This window comes from Sodiomyces alcalophilus, assembly GCF_042370955.1.
Source record: "Sodiomyces alcalophilus JCM 7366 unplaced genomic scaffold ACRALscaffold_1, whole genome shotgun sequence".
NCBI classification, from domain to species: Eukaryota; Fungi; Ascomycota; class Sordariomycetes; order Glomerellales; family Plectosphaerellaceae; genus Sodiomyces; species Sodiomyces alcalophilus.
Window position 1 is genome coordinate 4,658,371 of NW_027263532.1, and position 17,373 is coordinate 4,675,743.

The following is a 17,373-nucleotide window of genomic DNA, read 5'->3' on the forward strand; positions in this document are numbered from 1 at the left end:
TTGGCTGTTCTCGTGATCTCCACTAATCCTTGGCATTTTACTCACCGAGCACTCACCGACACACGGGGGAGTCTCACCGACTGGACTCCACTGCATTCTTTCGAATAGTGCAGGGAGAATCTGGAAACCGTGACGTTGCATGGTCCCTGCACTATTCGCCGAATGCCTGGGTCTCCCAAGGTAGCCGGCTGCATCTACTCTGGCTTCAGTATCTGATTTTTACTGCAGCTCGGAGATGAGCCTCAAGAAATCCCCGAGAGAGACATCGTTATTCGTATGTAGGTAGATACTGCATATGGTATCGGTGGTTGGGATTATGAGTAGGGCATTTGGTCCAATACACAAAAATTTATCCCCATATTCATGCGCATATGTACTTCTATCAAGTTTTAATATCCCTGGGCCGTCATGATCATCATGGAAACCTGGCAGCGTGGAGCCGGAAACATACTCATCAAGAGCCAAGCGTATCCCTTCCCTCTATGCGGTTACAAGAAGCATGTGCAACTTACTGCTGCTGGCACTGCGGCCCGCCTTCATCCGCATCATCATCCTCCTCCCATTGGCCGCCCATGCCCTGTCTGCCGTGGCTGGAGCCAAACTACACGATTGAGGTTAGCGAGGAAGCAGTGCGACGAGAAACAAAACCATATCGGCTTACCTGGTCAATGTCTGCGTCGTCTTCGTAGTCAACTTCGTCCACCTCATCCGCCTTGATCGGTGGGCCGGGTGGCGGAAGCAACTTGGCAAGGATCTCGTGTTCCTTGTCGTCCTTGAGCCAGCCGTCCTCAGGGAACACGACCTTGGTGACCAGGTAGAGGTCACCCTTCGTATCTCCCCTCTTTAACGGCATGCCCTCGCCAGGGACCTTCAGCACGTCGCCCGGCCGGAGGACCTTGCCCCTGGGCCTGGTGATGTGGATGCCGCGGCCGTCCAGGTGTGTCAGCACGACCCGGGAGAATCCGGACAGCGCTTCGGCCAGCGTGACGGTCAATTCGGCCGACAGGTCATGGCCGAGGCGGGTGAAAACATCATGCGACTCCTCGACCAAGTGGAAGACGATGTCGCCGGGTGTCTGGTCGGGGAACTGGTCGGCCTCGCCGTCCAAGACGATCCGCTCGCCGTTCATGGAGCCACGGGGGATGTAGACCTCCAGAACCTTCTTCTCGGAAACGGTACGCTTCCCCTTGCACTTCTTGCAGCGATCCTTCTCCTTGTGGAAGTTCCCAGAGCCCTCGCAGCGATCGCAGATCACGGTGGCTTTGCGGACCAGACCCGGGCCGATCTGCTGGAAGGCCTCCGACATGCCGGCGCCGCGGCACTTTTCGCACTGCTGAGGCTTGACGTTGGACCTGGCACCGGTGCCCTTGCACGTCCCGCAGACAATTTGCTTGTCGGCTGAGAACTTGACCGTCTTTCCCCTGTATAGTTCCTCCAGAGTGACCTTGTACTCCTGCTCCTCGTCGGGGCCGCGGCGGGGCCGGCGGGGTCCGGGACCTCCCATGCCGAAGCCGAACATCTGGGAGAGTACGTCGTTGAGATCTACTTCGGGACCGGCTGCACCGCCGCGACCGTCAAAGGCGGCCATGCCGTGGGTGTCGTAGAGGTGGCGCTTATCTTCATCGCGAAGAATTTCGTACGCCCTGCTGATGGACTTGAATTTGGCCTCTGATTCTTCTCGGATCTCCTCGGGGACTTTGTCGGGATGATATTGCAAAGCAGCCTAGTTAAAAAAGAGAAGCGCAACGGAAACCGAGTGTTAGTGGAACGCGCCAGCATCTACGGAAACAGATTTGTTGGGAGTAGACTCACTTTTCGGTATGCCTTCTTGATCTCGTCTGCCGTGGCAGTCTTGTCGATTCCGAGGAGTCCTGGATAGACGTCAGAGATCCACTGCTTTGGTAGGCCTGGAGATGACGAGCGGCGGCGCGGAACGGAGGGTCCGGGGAAACAGACGTACCATAGAGATCGGACTCCTCAGAGCCAGACGCAGGCCCAGCACCAGGTCCGCCGTCCATAATAGAGAAATCTGCTGCGAGTGATGGTTCCCAGCGCGCGCAGAGATCCTCAGTTTAGCAAGTGACAATGCTGCAGGCGACTTGGTCAAAATAGAGCCAACCCAAATGAGAGCCAAGCAGTAAAAACTTCAGTCAGCGGGTTTCCCAAACGGTCGTTGTTAGGCGTCCCTAGCGTGGTGGGTGTCAGAGTTGTGGCAAGGCGGTCAGTCCGATAACGATAAGAAACTTTTCACATGAAGGGTAGCAGCTAATAAAGGTACCAGTGGCAATCATTTACTCATCCAGACAAGTGACGGTTCTGAGCTTGATTTGAGGGGAGTAATCATGACAAAGAAACAAAATCCATATTACTGAGCTAGTGGTATCAATTGAATGGACATTTCCTAATAGCGGAAACCCAGAGCTGTCTGTCTGTATTTGCAGTAACTCGGGGACAATGTTCGCCATGATAGCGACCACCAGCAAGAGCCTCCGCGGCAACACTATACCACATCATTAATAGCCGCCTTATCTATGTCCTGCAGAACCAAGTCCAGGGCCCGAACCAATTCAGGCTCGGCTTCCATCCAATACTTGCGCAGAGCGCGGGTTGCGCCGTATAGCCTCTCGGGAGAGGCCGTGTCATAGTTCACGAAATCAATCTTCTGATCATGTTCGCGAAGCCAGTGAAGGAGGTGCACAATGTCGCGAGTGTCGGCAAGGAACTTGCTGACTGATTGAGGCCTCGTGCTTCCTATGTACTGGGAGCAGCGCTTTATCTTGGTTAAGATGAGGATGCCCGGCGTCAGGATTGGGATCAAGCCTAGAAGTCGTATGGGGTAAGTTAAAGATTGCCGAGCAGCTTCCCCCCTACGTTGAGGCTATTCTTGAACGAGAAAACCAAACATACCGTCACCTGGGCGCATAATAGTGAAGCGGCGAGGAAGGCCAAGGATCCCTCGAGACAACATTTCGATAGGGACGCGGGTATCCCAGTTGTTGGGACCGCTCGGAACAAAAAAAAGCTTCAAGTTCGAGACGACGAAGCGCGAGTCGGCTTCGCATAGAATCTTGACGGGCCCATTTTTGAGCTCCTTGACATCGACTCCAACCAGGACATCGATATCCAAGGTCTCGCGCTCGTGACCCAAAAGACTGAGAGAAAAGCCGCCTATGATAGCGTGCTCTATACCGTTGTCGGAGAGAATGCGCGAGAGCGTCCGCGCAGCTTCCTTCATGACGTCTTTGGGCGGTGCAGGGGCAGCCATGGTGACAAGGTGCTGACTGGGGTTTAGAAGAGAATTCCTCTCGCGGTAGGTAGCTGTAGTATTATTGAGGTTAACTACGAGCTAATGGCCAACCTGAAAAGACAGCCCCTTACATTTTTGAAAGATTAAGGTTTAGGGAATCTTGATATTGTGGGAAAAGAGATGGACGGCCCAATAGCCAAACACAATGGCGTTATTGGGCTGCTCTCGTTGCTATTGTTGTTGTTGTTCTCGTAGTAAGTCGGGGAAGATATAAGATGACCGCGGCAACGTCTCTACATGAACAGGAGGCGTTCGAAATATGCCCATAGACTTCATACACTCCTACCTTGCGACAAAGCACCAACGGCCATGTTTTCGAAGCGACGGTCGATACTAACTTAGCCTACGCTGGTAAGATATGGTACGAGACGCAGGAGAACGGGAGGGAATGGAATCTTGCATTTGTCTCTGGTTTGGCTGATTCTATATTCTGACTATAAGGGAACCACTTCACGTCTCCTTACACGGTAACTGGTGGTAAGAAATCTGCCCCGAAATGAGCTGGATCAACGTATCTCTGGTCCATGCATCGTCCTTGCTAAATCGCCATCCCCGTACTTCCTCGAGAGCCTTTTCTAGAGCCATGGCCTCCTTCGCCGCCGCGGCCTCACGATCACAAGTGTTCTCACCATTTTCATCATAGTCATCCTCTGGCAGTGCTAAGTAAGCACCCTCGTAGCTCATGTCGAACATGCTGTACCCGATGACGCCCGCAAGATCGGCCATCGCTATGTGACGGGCCCTGCTTGATTTGGTCTCACCGACAATGATGCGCAGATAGGCAGCGCAGACGGACGGCAGAGGGGCCGTCCAGACGGTGCATTCAAGACCGCCGTCTTCGGCCGGAACAATCTGAAGCTCATCCTTCTCGATCCCAGTCCAAGACAGGGGAACCAGAATGAATCGCTGCTTCGGGTCGCCATAGACGTAACGAAAGCCCCGCCCCGCATGCTCGGAGAGGTACGTCGGTGGGGTATCATCATCCCCGACTAGTTGTAGCCCGCTACTTGCAGTGATGTCGTTTGCTTTCTCGAGTTGCTCGTCTGGGACCAGAAATATCAAGTCCTGCTCAGGTTAACGGCGACGGAGACTGGAAGAGATGGCTGGATACTATCACATACCGACTTTGGCACGAGGGGGTAGCCCAAACGAGTTAGTAGAGGATGTTCCCATTCCACAAGGGTGATATTGGATGTCTCCAGGTCCTTAAGAGTCTTGATGACGCGGTCGTCTAACCAAGATTTCATGTTGCCGTCGCCAAAGTTTAGACGGCTTGGACGAGACGGTACTTGAAGTTTAAGCACTGAATAACGGGCAGTGACAGCAGTCATGAGATAGCTCCCAAGACCTGTCCATGGTTTGAGCTACCAGGCTGCCATCCACCAGTCATGAGTTCAGTTTCATAATAATAATCACGGTTACACCTTGGGTGGTGACGGCGAATACGGTTGAGTTTAGTGAGAGTTTCCGAATTAATCGAATGAGTGGGTGTCAATTCCAGTTTTGGCCAGTTGGCCCGTCCAGTCTACCAGCTTATGTAAGAAATTTACTGTACTCTTGAACATACGTACCGGTACTTCGGTATGCCGCAGCTACCCACCCCTAGTACTCCGTAGCCGTTGAAAAAATCATAGTAACGTCCACGGCCGCGATATACGCTTTCAAAGGTGGATTCTCCTCGTATCGTCACCATGTCAATGGCGATCGCCCCTCACAGGAGGCTTGTTCTTCAACATTCTGGCCTCGTATGCCGTAGCTGTAGAGCGCAATGGGTCAGGCAACACTCTACAGCACGGAAAGGAGGCGGCGGCCTAGACGCCCTCAGAAGCAAGCTACAGCCCAAGAATAAGTCGCTTCATGAGCTTCCCAAGACTCCAGCAAGGACGCGGTTCGCTCCCTCTCCGACAGGCTACCTTCACCTTGGCTCTTTAAGAACTGCCCTCTATAATTGGCTTCTTGCTAGGGCTACGGGCGGTCAGTTCCTCATCCGTGTCGAGGACACCGATCAAGTTGGTTCTAGTGGTCATCTGGCAGTAGGCTGATGAGTGGCAGTCATCGCTGACTACAGTAACAGACAAGAATCGTGGATGATGCTGTTCCGCGCCTCTTGAATGACCTCAAATGGGCCCAGTTAGACTGGGATGAAGGGCCCGATGTTGGCGGACCATATGGCCCCTATGAGCAAGTGCGTACTCATGGAGCCCGAAGAGAACACCCTCCCCCTTGCCCAAATTCCCATCCCATCGACTCAAACTGACCCGGACTAGTCTAAACGACTGGACCTATATCACAAGCATGCAGAGCAGCTTCTAGACAGCGGCCATGCGTACCGATGCTTCTGCACAGCCCAAGATCTTGAGCGTCATAAGCAGCAGACCCTCGACGGGGGTAATCTCGTCAACTACCCCGGCACTTGTCGAGGCATCCCCCCGGATCAGGCCGCTCGCCGTGCCGCTCACGGGAAGAGCCATGTCGTGCGGTTTCGCAGTGAAGGGCGCCCTTCTTTTACCGACGTGGTGTACGGGCATTATCAGAAGAACGAGGACGAGAGCGACTTTATACTCATCAAGACCGATGGTTTCCCAACCTACCACTTTGCCAACGTCGTCGACGACCATCTCATGAAGATCACTCACGTCATTCGCGGAGTTGTACGTTTTGGCCCAGTGTCCCTTTCCCTCTAAAGACCCCCCGACCAGCTTTACTCATTGAGATTCAGGAATGGCTCATATCGACCCCGAAACATGTGGCCCTCTACAACGCCTTCAACTGGACTCCCCCAGCATTTGCCCACGCTGGTCTTCTCTGTAGCCCGAATGGCGAGAAGCTGAGCAAGCGGAATCGCGACATTGATATAGACATCGCTGCCTACCGCGATAAGGGCATCTTGCCGTCCGCGCTCAATAACTGGCTTGCTCTCCTCGGCTGGAGTCCCGACAAAAACGTCGGGGTCAAGGGCGACATCTTTCCTACCATGGACGACCTGGCCAAGAAGGTAAGTCTTCTCTTGCGCCTCTCTTCTTCCCCTTGCCCTTCCAGGTGGGAAAGCTCTCTGACAGCTGGTCCCTAGTTCACCCTCAAATTCACCAAGGGCAACGCGCAAACCAACCCGGAAAAGCTTCCTGTCTTTCAACGTGCCCATCTAACCCATCTCCTTCGAGATCCATCCGCCTCGGACGCCCGCCTCAAAGAACTACTCGTCGCCCCTCTTCTGCGAAGCATCCAGCATATGGAAGAGCACCGGTCCCATGGCAGCCATGTCGACGGAGCGGGGAGCGTGGAACCCACAATGACTCTCTTCAGCCAGCCCGTGCCCCAGCTCTCCCCCTCCACCCCGCCCGCTTCTCAAGAATCCCACCTCCTGGCCCTTCTCAAAATCCTCGCCTCCGACCCTAAAGAAACCGCAATCGACCCTGCCGCCCTTCTAGCTTCACACCCTTCCCTCTTCTTCCGCCCCGACCCGACCGCCGCAGCCACTTCCCCGTCCGGCACCCGCTTCCGTGCCTCCCTCGACGCAAACCCAGCGGCTGCGCAGCTCGTCGCCGACCTCGGGGGTAGTCTCAGCACACTAGCTGAGAAGGGGAAAGACAGCGACGGCGACGTCGACGCAAACTGGAACCCGGACGCGATCCAAGAATGCATCAGCGCCGTGCTGCGTAATGCCGCCCCTGAGCTGCGCACGACGGGCTATGCCTGGCTGCGTTTCGTGCTGTCGGGCGACCCGGAACGGCCCGCGAAGCCCGCCAAACTCCAGCTTGCCGTCCTGGGACCGGAGGAGGCCTTGGCCAGGCTCCGGGGGGCGGCGTCGTGGACTTCTGAGACGGGTTGAAACAGACGGTTGACAATGCGACGCGGTATCTCTCGGGACTCATGATCTACTATCGGTGGGAGATCTCCTGATCTAGACGGATACTGATAGGTTGTACTTATATCTGTATTATGTTCTAATGTAATATATCGAGCCATAAATCTTCTCACCCTGACCATACCGTTCGGTGATCGGATATTTTACATATCTAAGAGCTTCCCCAAACCTCACATCTCTCTTAAAACAATCTCAGTACAACCTCCTACAGCCATTCCATCCCTCCACTCACAAATAGGTTATGAAAACCCCTCTCATCCAACCACGCGCCAAAGAGGACACAGGACACGTCGGCGAGATGCCGAGGTGGCCATATTTCCAATTCCATCAAGTTCGAGGAATATACTAATAAACTAGCTGACATGGAGTGAGGCACGTGTAAATCCGTGAGGTAAAGCAACAATATACAGCAGCATGCATAACAGTATGGAGTAGGGCGTATTATGATGACTGAGACGCCATCGAACTAAGCAGTTGAAAAGAAACAAGAAAGCCAGTGGGATGATAAATGGAATGATGCATCGACGCCTTTTGCCTGTCCTGTGGCTCCCCCTCCACTCCACCAACGCTCATACCAGAGTTCAGATACTAGTTGATCCGAAGTGTTCATCCCCTGCGCTATGTATGCGACTGAACTGATAACAGAAGCAAAGAGTAGATAGACAGAAAATGAGAAGAGCGGAGAGGGCCCAGAAAGAAGAAAGAATCAGATGCTACTCCTCCTGCATGCTGGTTTGCTATGCTATGCTGTGTGATGTGCTGTGTGTAGTGTGTTGGGGTTGCCGTGTATCTCAACCGCCTGCCATTGGAGCCAGCTCTAATTTGGCTCTACCTTGCTCTTTCCTTTTTTTACTCCCGTCCGTTCCCGGTTGTTCGTTACTTCGTAATAAAATAAAGATGATGTGGCAGCCAGCCTTTGCGGATGGGTGCTGGGGTATCATGTTACGTGTGTCGGTCTGGTCTTTTCGCCTAGCCCGTTCGCCTGTCTTCTGTGCACTCCGGTATTTCGTCTATGGCAATTCCTGAACCCAGATCTGCGAAGGAAAGTTAGCGAGCCGTGTCGTCGAAGAAAGGGGGGGGGGGGGAGAGAGAGAGAGAGAGAGAGAGAGAGAGAGAGAGACGGGAACCAGAAAAGTAAACTCACCTCCATCTTTCCGATTTCTTGCCTCGTCTTTCTCGCCGTGCCCTTGGCGATCATTATGGCCATATCAAGATCGTCCTGGTCGCCCATGGTGATCATGTCGCCGTCGGGCACATCGTCATCTCGGAACTTGATCTTGAACCTCTTGCGCAGTCCAAATTTGTCCCGGATGCGATCCACAAAGTCGTTAAACTCGACGGCCGTTCCGACCATGATGTACCGCACATCATCGGCGTGGACCTTGACGCGGACCTTTCGTATATCGGGTCGTCGCGACGCGGCACGGCTGCCCGACCGTCGCGGTGCACTGGTCGTTATCATTTCAAAATCGCCCTCGTCGAATGATCCGTCGTCATAGTCAGATCCTTCGTCCTCCTCATCGATGTAACGTTGGGGTGGCGGGCGTCGTGCGCCCCGGCTGCCCCGGCTACCGCGACTGCCCCCTTGGTAAATGTCGTACAGTTCGTCGGGATAGCTGTCATCCTCCTCATCCTCATCACGCATTCGGCGAGGCTGCTCACGGCGTGAGTAACTCCGTGATGGCGGGGCGGCGCTCTGATTGCGGCTGGAGCCGGCGTTGGTCGGGCGGCGTTCGGGCGGGCTGGTCGTCTTCTCGTACCTGCTGGGACCAGAGGTATCGATGCTGAGTTTGGCGAGCTGAGGCCTCGGTCCATTGCGGACGGAAGCGCCACGGCTCATCTGGCCGTTTCCACTGCCAGGTTTGTCGGCGTCTGGAGGAGGGGTGGGAGGGAAGACGTTACGGTTGCCGGGAGGTTCGGACTGTTGTCTCCGGGACTGAAGACCGGGTTTGATGAGGTTCGTCGCGGCGAAGGAGATGTTATCGGCTGGGCGGTCGTCCTTGACGTCCTGTCGTCGTTGCTGGATGACAGTCAGGATGCCGATCTGCTTAAACGACAGGGCTTTCACTTGACGGAATGAAACTTACGCTTTTGATTTCGGACCCCGCAAAGCCGGTGAAGGCATTGGCGCGGTCCGAGGCAGCGACGAGACGGGCCTTGCCGAGGTAGTCCTTCGTCTTCAAGTTGCGCACCTTGGCTTCGTTGGGTCTGTAGACGACGCCGACGGGAATAGAGAAAACAGTGTAGCCCTGCATCACACATGTCAATGGATGTCCATGTGCTGGCTCCCGGGAGAACTTCTTGTGGGTATCATACCTCTGCCTCCTCGCTGATCGCCTCGTCGATCACGTTGTGGTCCTCAACAACCTTCTCTTTAGCTGCATACGACAGGTCCTGCATGCCAGCTTCCTTCTGTTGCAAATAGATGTAGCAGAGGCCGCGGTTGAAGAGCACCTCGCACGAGTACAACTTGAACAGGAGGCCAAGCTGGGCGTAGTCGATCATAGTGTTGCCTCGCAGGTAGAGCAGGGTGTCGTTGAAGTTGGCCAATGCTTCCTCAAAGTCGCCAAGCAAGAAGTTCGACACGCCCTGTTGGAAGTAAGCGACGGCCAGGTATTGATCGAGTCGTATCGCGCGTTGGTAATGTTCAACCTGGGAACACGGAGAGACGTTAGCAAGCAGAACTCGCGGCGGGAGAAGCGAGAGGGATTAACGGGGCAAGTACGTACGGCCTTTTCGTGCTCGCCGAGAGTGGCATGGATGACGCCAATGTTGAAGAGGATCTTGGAGGTGTCGGAGATCCTGTCGAACGCGGCCAGCGCCTCATCGAATTCGTTGTTGTCATAGCGGCCCAAGGCCTCGACCCACGTTTCTATTTCCTGTTTACATTGCCGGGGAAGTCAGTAATGCGCGCTCCCTCCTTCTGTATTGCGGGTGCTTCGAAGGTGTTGGGGCCTTGGGTCGGTGTTGTAATTCTGTCGTTGCTCTCCTTCTCCCCCTCCCACCCCACAGCGAACGACTGGGCCACGACCACTAAACGTACCTGTTTCAATGACATGGCTTGCTCAATCCAGTGTTATTGTGTTCCTAGAGATTCCCGGACTCGAGTTGTTCGCACCGCGTTGCGCCGGCTGCGCAGGAATAGAGCTGTGATCCAGCTGCGATTCGACGATGTTTCGTGGACGTGGATTGCTTGGATACAAAGCAATTGTCGGGAAGACTGCACGACAGAGTCGAGAGCGGCCTTCGCAGGGTTATTACTGCGTCTGAGCTGGCCCTGCCAGTCAACGCTGCTTGCTGCAGATGTGTGCTGCAGACGGATTTCCCCGCTCTCTAATCTGACTGGGCAAGAAGGGCTGCAAGTAGATGATGACTCTTGGCAACAGAAATTGGGCGGCAAGCGCAATCGTTCAACAGTTGACTGATTATTGGGACTTTGTTGGTAGGTCGTTTTGTGATTCTATAGCAGGGACAATGGTTCGGCCTTTCCAACGGTGAAATGTAGTGAAAATGCCTTCGCTGAGCTCGGTGTCTGTTCGCTCGGAAACTGGAAGCTGATTAAAGGGTCCTAAGTTTCAACCCGGATAGTGCTTTTTCTTCTTTTGGGCGTGGAGCCTTGAAGGAAGACAGTGGTGGATGGACCGCGTGCCTGGCTATAGGGAGAACGGCTGCTTGCAAAGCGACTGACACGAGATACTGTGCCTCGACAAGATGGTAGAGAAAGGCGCAGAAAAAGAGGCACGCCGCGAGAGGAGAATGTGATCGCAACGTCGTCGTCGAGAGGGGCAGTCACACCTACAGCTGTGGCGTCGTAGAGCTTGAATGTGGTCCGATGGTGGATCTCTTCTGTCCAAGTCGGAGATACTGGAGTTCAGTGTGAAGAGGCAAAATGCGGCAGAGAAAAAGACAATGGAGGGGAAGAGCTCATGCAGCTGGAATCGGGAAAATCGGAGAAGAGACGGGTGAGTGGATAGAGAAACGGGAAGCTCAGCGGCTACGGAAAGTAGGGTACAATGGCCATTGATGGGAGAAGTACAAGGTGTGGTGGACAAGACGGTAGGCTGCTCAAAGAGGAATGGGCCCCGGGAAGATTCAGGAGATAGGAAAGCCAAGTGACGATATGTCGTCGGATCGGGGAATCGCGTTTCCCCACTACGTATTGGGCTTCGAGATCTCTCCTGGAAGAGAAAAACCTCTGCGCTTTGGGGTTTGTTGAGTAAGTCCGACGTCGTATTCTGCGTAATACTAATGCGGCCGGGGTCTCGGACTCGGTGATCGTGGTTGTTGGGCAAGGGGGTTGTAGTAAGAGCTGGCCCTAAGGGGTGATGGCCCCCCGTAAGAAGGGGAGACTCCCAGACTTTAGCGGAACCAGATACGACCGGCCGAGACGTGGCTTGCCACGTCCGTGGATATTGGAAACCGTGCGTTGAATAGGGTCATGCAACCAGCAGGAAGTTACTCTGTGCGACTCGACTTTTCTGGCTCTGGGGAAGATGCCCAGGCACGTTGATGAGGTACGTATGTTGTGCGTGATATTTTTCGGGAGATAGGCCGTCAAGGCATTTTCTCTCAACATTCTAACATTCCGTAGCGAAGCAGCACAAGATGACACCCAACACAGAGAGTCATGGGATGGTGGTTGGGATGGAACGATTCAGGCCAGGCTCTCTCGCCCGATCGAGAACAAGCGTATGTATGGAATCGAACGTTTCGGCAGTGGAATCGCCTGGATGACACCCATCCTTTCGCCTCGGGGATGCTCCCCCTTTGGTACTCGCGACAGTAAAAGGCACATGAAAGATCGAGTCGAGAGGTTGGGTTGAGAGGGGTGTCGCAGAAAAGCCGGGATGTTGCACTAGGACTATCCACCACGTAATGGTTATTCGTACAACGTACGCCATGAGGAAGCGGCTCATTGGACTCAAACGTCGACTCTTACCCCTGGACCAAGTTGACTGGTGCAGACTGTTCGACCCAGGGCCCATTGTTTTCCATGCTGCCATGCAGCAAGCGTTACAGCGGCGGGGCGCCTATGGCGGTGATTGGACGATTGCTGCCAGGGGCGCCTGACTGCCAACTGCACCACGGGGCCAAGGGCGCGTAAAAGGGGGACATCTGCATTTTCTATCGCACCGGTCCTTTTCCATAACTCGTGGCCGATATTAGTGGCAGGCAGTATGCTCGTCCCGCACCACATCATCCCATATTGTCTGCAAGTCGTGCGTGGCATCCCGGGATCATGACAGTTTAGGCCATGCGCGATTGAAGTCCAGTCCGAGGCCAAATTAGATGGTTGACAATTGATCTGTTGGCCTTTCTGGTGGTGGCATCGGAGCGTGACCCCGCGAAGCGAGAGATTGAACCCCACGGAATCTATCAATGACATCACGTCAATAAGCGCCCGCATCTCGACCATCCGAGTGACGAGTGACGAGAGTGACAGGAGGCGGTGAACTGCCCACGATGATGTGAACCGTAAAAGGACACGTCCACCAAGACATCGACAGTCCGTTTCGATGCCCGGTGCCTGCTAAACGATGACGACTGCCATCCCGTCAGGGTTAGACAGACGGTTAGACAGACGGCGCAGTGTATCATTTGACGACGCCCATGTTGACCTACATGTGTCGACTCGGGGGTAGTCGTGGTAATATGTTCATATGAATTGGTGCGTCTTAGACTCACGGGGCGGGGTCAGTCCAAGTTCTAATGATAGATAAATGGACCTGGACCTCGCCCAGCATATCGGGTTTGGTCTATTTTTACCCAGTCGGCGAGTTCCTGCAACCGGTCGGTGCTGCGCGAGCCAACCCGAACCACAGTATCGGGCAGCCGTTGGTGCATGTTGGTCTGTCTAGCCTTGCCTTGCCGTTGGTGGCTGCAGCCGGTCGCTGATTGTCTTCACTGGCTTATGACGCAATTGGTGAGATTTCTGATCATATCTACCCTGTAGTCTGGCATCCAGCTCGGTGTTGAGGCACGCATGATTATCATTCATGTGACGTCTTGGGTGGTGATGGAATGAGTTTGTAGGAAGCCGTCAATGCAAATGACCAGTCTCGCTGAATATTTTCAAGAGGAGCGACGCATTCGCACGTGACGTAGGCTCGTCCTGGCAGGAACAACTCATCTTGAGGATACCTGCCTACCCGGTACCTGCCTGGGTGCATACGTACAACTTGTATTTGTACATGTATGCGTAGGTAGGTAGGTATACGCCACAAGACAAGTAAACAGAGTTTCGTATAGCTACCTAGGCTCCTCCATCTGCTCGTTGATGAACTGTGACCCGTAGCTCGAAGGACAACTCCCTTAGCCAGACACCTACAAGCAGTTCTTTACAAACTTCCTTGGCTAGCTGTGGAGAGCCAAAGTGGCTCGTCTCAGCATACCGTCAGGAACTACGTCGTTGTCCAGCTTGACAACGTAGGCCTGCCCATCCATTGCATCGTGGATCAATGATGATTTGAGCAGCATCTAAACCATGTTGCCGGAGGTATCCTGTGACACGGCAGCTGATGATTCCTAGCCCACTCCGGCCCTATCCGCGTCTCCTGTTTTTAAGCTTGTTTCTCATCCCAAATTGTCCGTCTCGTGTCTCGGGAATGGAAACGGGCTTCGGGGGCCTCCCCTGCCATGCTAACAAGGCTCCGTTTCAAATGCACGTCTTCGTCCTAAGGTCAGGAGTTCAGGTAATATTTTCGTCTCATCTTGAAGAAGAAACGACCCAGCCATTTCTCCCATGTCCTACTTACGGTACTGCCGAATCGACCCCCAACTACCATCATACGTACGTCAAGCATATGGGCCAGAGAGATTAGCTAACCGCGGCTCAGCATAGAACTCCTTGTGGTCGGGGATGCAGAATGGATATGATTGCAAGCTTTCGGGCTTTGCCTGCATTCAGGTTTGATAACTTCTAAAAATATAGGTCGCGTCTCAATAATTCATCTCGTCATTTCCAAACAAGTAGTCAAGAAAGAACACAAACCATGGCCTTATAGCATACCCCTCTCCACCTCATCCTTCCTCTCCTCCCACAGAGTCTTTCCGGTGCAAGAGCATACCGACTTGTCGTTATCCCACACGCCTGCGCTCCGGGCAATGACGCCGACTACCGTGTCTGGATCATTCTTCAGAGGTCCAGCCGATTCGTCTTGTCTCGACACCACCATGGCGCGCCCAATGGCTTCCCAGATTTGAAAGGGGTTGTTGATGTACGCGCTCCCGCGGCCGTCGGGTCCCACGGTGAAGGAGCCCAGCAAGCCCCGAGGCCCAGAGCCGTCGCCCGCCCCCTGGTCCGACCAGATCCCTCCCGTCGAGGCTGCGCCATCCTTCAGATCCCCCGTCTGCCGAATCGTCGCTCGATACGATCCAGGGGCTACGCCGTGCACCGTGAGGTCGATCAGTGTCGACGTGGGGGAAACTTGAACCATCCTCGCCAAGCCCCGGACATCCCGCGTCACCCCGTCGTCGGGGGTCTCCTGGTTGGCACGCGCATCAGGTTCGAAGAAGGACTCGAGAATGCTAACGGCCGCGGCTGTAACATCCCAGCATCAGATATGAAGATGTACGAACAAAGAGGCATGGATGGGTAGGGGAGCGTGCACAGGGACAGGAAACAGCCCCGATAACCACGGCAGACTCGCACGGACTTGGCAAGATTTCCATGTACTTACAGTCTGATGATCCCGACCCTCGTAGGATGGCATCTTTCCCTGTGGCCTGGATGGCTTCCACGATGGCAGATGGTGCCGCTGGAGGCACGCGAAACGTCAGTGACCCGTGGAAAGGAACATGGCGACATGAATTCAGGTTCCCCACTAAGAAACTCACCTGTTCCCTCCACCGAGACGACCTGATCTTTTACATTAGCTTCAACTTTGTTGATGCCATCGAGTTTGTAAAGCGAATCTGAAACGGACTTGGCGCAACCGCCACATGTCATAGGGACAGCAAAGACGGTCTACTCAGGATAAGCGTTTCATTAGCGGGGCTCTTTCAAACGTCTCAAACGATAAACTGGCAAAGCAAGAACAAAAAAGGAGACAACCGAAATAGTGCCATGATCTCTTCTTCTTGTTCTATTCATTTGCTCCCCCGCTGAGTACTACGATGTCTCCGCAACATGGGCAAATCATAGGTGGGGCGACAAACCTGAAATGAGTGTGAGGCCATCGTTTTCAAAAAAGGGGTCGCGATTTCTAAGGGAGTATCTGTATTGACAATGAAGTCTACTTTGTAAGAGACTTTGGTAAGAGACAGTAGCGCGCGTCAATAATCGAGTACGGATCAGAATGCACAGAAGTAATGAAGAGAGACAAGTCCTGCGACTCTTTCACGATAATGCCATCGGATAATCCATGATGGAGTCATTTTCTATGGTTATCCACACCCATCTGTGGGTTGATTTGAAATCGCCACAAGCCGGGTCTCGGAGTCGGTTCATCGTTATCCTCGCCCGTTGTCCGAATCTCGCAACCGTTGGCCAGATGTCGCACCTCAGTTTACATCACGTGATAGTCCCCTGATGACTCAGCTTGTCTACTTTGGCGATCCATCTTGGCATCAAACTTTCCAGCGACATCACCGAAACGCCCGTGTTCCTCGCCGAAACTGACAACGACACCGACTAGAACGACGAACAACCTGAATGGCCCTGATATCAACGTGTCAACCAACGTTTCCTCGAGTGTAGAACGATTTGTCAACCGTGAGGGCACGGCCCCTCGCACAATCCTCCGAAAATGTCACAAAATATTGGCCTGGTAAGCTCTTCTCTTGCCAATGTCAAATCTTTTTCTCCTTGCGCGCTCCGTCCGCCGTCGATCTACGTCCAAGCACTGACCCAAATGCTTTCTTACTCGTACAGACGCGGCTCTCCTATTCGCGCGTCTGGCACCAGATCTCCGCGACAGCCCTTCACCCAACCCTATCCACGCAGCCGTCCGTCACACCCGCTTCCCTAGGTCGGCTGGCCTCTCGCATCGCGGTGATTCTTATGGGCAAGCACAAGCCGACATGGGATCCATCGACCGACTGCGGCGACTACGTCGTCGTGACCAATTGCGCGGGCCTACACGTCACGGGCCGCAAGAAGTGGCAGAAGACCTACTACAGGCACACCACGCGACCGGGTTCCCTCAGGTCCGTCACCATGGACGTGCTCATGGCCAAGCACGGCGGCGCCGAGGTGCTACGCAAGGCCGTCAGCGGCATGCTACCGAAGAACCGTCTCCGCGAGAAGAGATTAGCCCGGCTGAAGGCCTTCGAGGGCCCTTCGCACCCGTATAAGCAAAATATCATGCAATTCAATGGCGTCAAGGTCGGTGAGAACGGATGGGAGGACGCGGTCAAGGCGATTCGGGAATCGGGGATGAAGAGATTGTAGATAGAAGGGGCGGGGGGCATAGACGCTGCCGGGCTGCCCTGACTCCCGGGGACCATGCTGCTGGGATGGTGCCGGGATAGGCGGTTGTTGAGAGGCCGAAGCCTTTAATCGGCAAGCGGCGTGTATAGGTACTTTGTACTATATGTTGTCATGACTTGGTTGTTGAAAGACCGAGAGGAATTTAAGCAAGCACACCACTTTCGGCAGCGCAACGTAGCATAACAAGAAGCAGCTAATCCGGCTGCTTCTACAGTCCCTAAATACCCACAAGAGACGCTTTTCAACCGCTTAAGGTCAGGAGGTGATATGGCTGAGATTATCTGATCGTGCTCAGAACAGACAACTAGGACCAACACAACACTACGAGTTCTGACGTCGGTGATCAGATATCAAACGTCTCGGGCGAATGAATCGTGGCACTATAACCAGGGGTCTACAACATAATTATACACATGCAAAAAGATTGGCCCGACTACTGGTCAGGACGACATTCAGGCTGTTGATTGGTATCCGTTCGTGTTGTAGCTGACGACGCCTCGGGGATCAAGAAAATGAAAGTGAAGGGAATCAAAGACGACAACCAAAAAGACACGGTGAACAAAAAACATACAACACCGGGTATTCGCTGGTCGTCACCGACCCAACTACTAATCCGGCCCTCACTGGCTTATCTATGGGAGAGCGGACGGGATCCCGAGCTTTCCAGTGGGTATGGTCGTATGTGATAGGAGTGTGTAAGGGGAGGCCCTATAAGGAGGTCTCCTCTTCCCTGATCCAAAAAGAACAACATCGAAAAAGAAAAGAAAGGAA

General features: G+C 53.9%; 7 protein-coding genes across 7 annotated transcripts; 2 read left to right on the plus strand and 5 right to left on the minus strand.

Annotated features, from left to right (window-relative positions):
• Positions 1 to 278: 278 nt before the first annotated feature.
• Positions 279 to 2,220, minus strand: ACRALDRAFT_1038147 (uncharacterized protein). The gene is made up of 4 exons (XM_071015086.1): positions 1,961 to 2,220; positions 1,813 to 1,871; positions 662 to 1,723; positions 279 to 601 (listed from the first exon to the last, which is right to left on the minus strand). The coding sequence occupies exons 1-4, from the start codon at positions 2,016 to 2,018 to the stop codon at positions 509 to 511; spliced, it is 1,272 nt and encodes a 423-aa protein (XP_070879923.1). The 5' UTR covers positions 2,019 to 2,220; the 3' UTR covers positions 279 to 508.
• A 280-nt stretch (positions 2,221 to 2,500) lies between these two features.
• Positions 2,501 to 3,265, minus strand: ACRALDRAFT_1066677 (uncharacterized protein; the record flags this gene model as incomplete). The annotated part of the gene is made up of 2 exons (XM_071017378.1): positions 2,501 to 2,751; positions 2,908 to 3,265. 2 exons carry the CDS (start codon positions 3,263 to 3,265, stop codon positions 2,501 to 2,503), a joined length of 609 nt encoding a protein of 202 aa, XP_070879924.1.
• A 492-nt stretch (positions 3,266 to 3,757) lies between these two features.
• ACRALDRAFT_1053534 (uncharacterized protein) lies at positions 3,758 to 4,554 on the minus strand (the record flags this gene model as incomplete). Its single annotated transcript, XM_071015780.1, has 2 exons — positions 3,758 to 4,372; positions 4,429 to 4,554. The coding sequence occupies 2 exons, from the start codon at positions 4,552 to 4,554 to the stop codon at positions 3,758 to 3,760; spliced, it is 741 nt and encodes a 246-aa protein (XP_070879925.1).
• Positions 4,555 to 5,004: 450 nt separating this feature from the next.
• Positions 5,005 to 7,136, plus strand: ACRALDRAFT_1026266 (uncharacterized protein; the record flags this gene model as incomplete). The annotated part of the gene is made up of 5 exons (XM_071014787.1): positions 5,005 to 5,316; positions 5,382 to 5,492; positions 5,575 to 5,958; positions 6,027 to 6,302; positions 6,378 to 7,136. 5 exons carry the CDS (start codon positions 5,005 to 5,007, stop codon positions 7,134 to 7,136), a joined length of 1,842 nt encoding a protein of 613 aa, XP_070879926.1.
• A 1,046-nt stretch (positions 7,137 to 8,182) lies between these two features.
• Positions 8,183 to 10,230, minus strand: ACRALDRAFT_2039446 (uncharacterized protein; the record flags this gene model as incomplete). The annotated part of the gene is made up of 6 exons (XM_071020962.1): positions 8,183 to 8,206; positions 8,317 to 9,192; positions 9,260 to 9,421; positions 9,489 to 9,824; positions 9,902 to 10,051; positions 10,216 to 10,230. 6 exons carry the CDS (start codon positions 10,228 to 10,230, stop codon positions 8,183 to 8,185), a joined length of 1,563 nt encoding a protein of 520 aa, XP_070879927.1.
• Positions 10,231 to 14,023: 3,793 nt separating this feature from the next.
• ACRALDRAFT_1059366 (uncharacterized protein) lies at positions 14,024 to 15,504 on the minus strand. The gene is made up of 4 exons (XM_071016020.1): positions 15,330 to 15,504; positions 15,009 to 15,138; positions 14,852 to 14,929; positions 14,024 to 14,712 (listed from the first exon to the last, which is right to left on the minus strand). The coding sequence occupies exons 1-4, from the start codon at positions 15,348 to 15,350 to the stop codon at positions 14,171 to 14,173; spliced, it is 771 nt and encodes a 256-aa protein (XP_070879928.1). The 5' UTR covers positions 15,351 to 15,504; the 3' UTR covers positions 14,024 to 14,170.
• Positions 15,505 to 15,751: 247 nt separating this feature from the next.
• Positions 15,752 to 16,850, plus strand: ACRALDRAFT_1038138 (mitochondrial 54S ribosomal protein uL13m). The gene is made up of 2 exons (XM_071015085.1): positions 15,752 to 15,940; positions 16,045 to 16,850. The coding sequence occupies exons 1-2, from the start codon at positions 15,920 to 15,922 to the stop codon at positions 16,561 to 16,563; spliced, it is 540 nt and encodes a 179-aa protein (XP_070879929.1). The 5' UTR covers positions 15,752 to 15,919; the 3' UTR covers positions 16,564 to 16,850.
• The last annotated feature ends 523 nt before the right edge of the window (positions 16,851 to 17,373 follow it).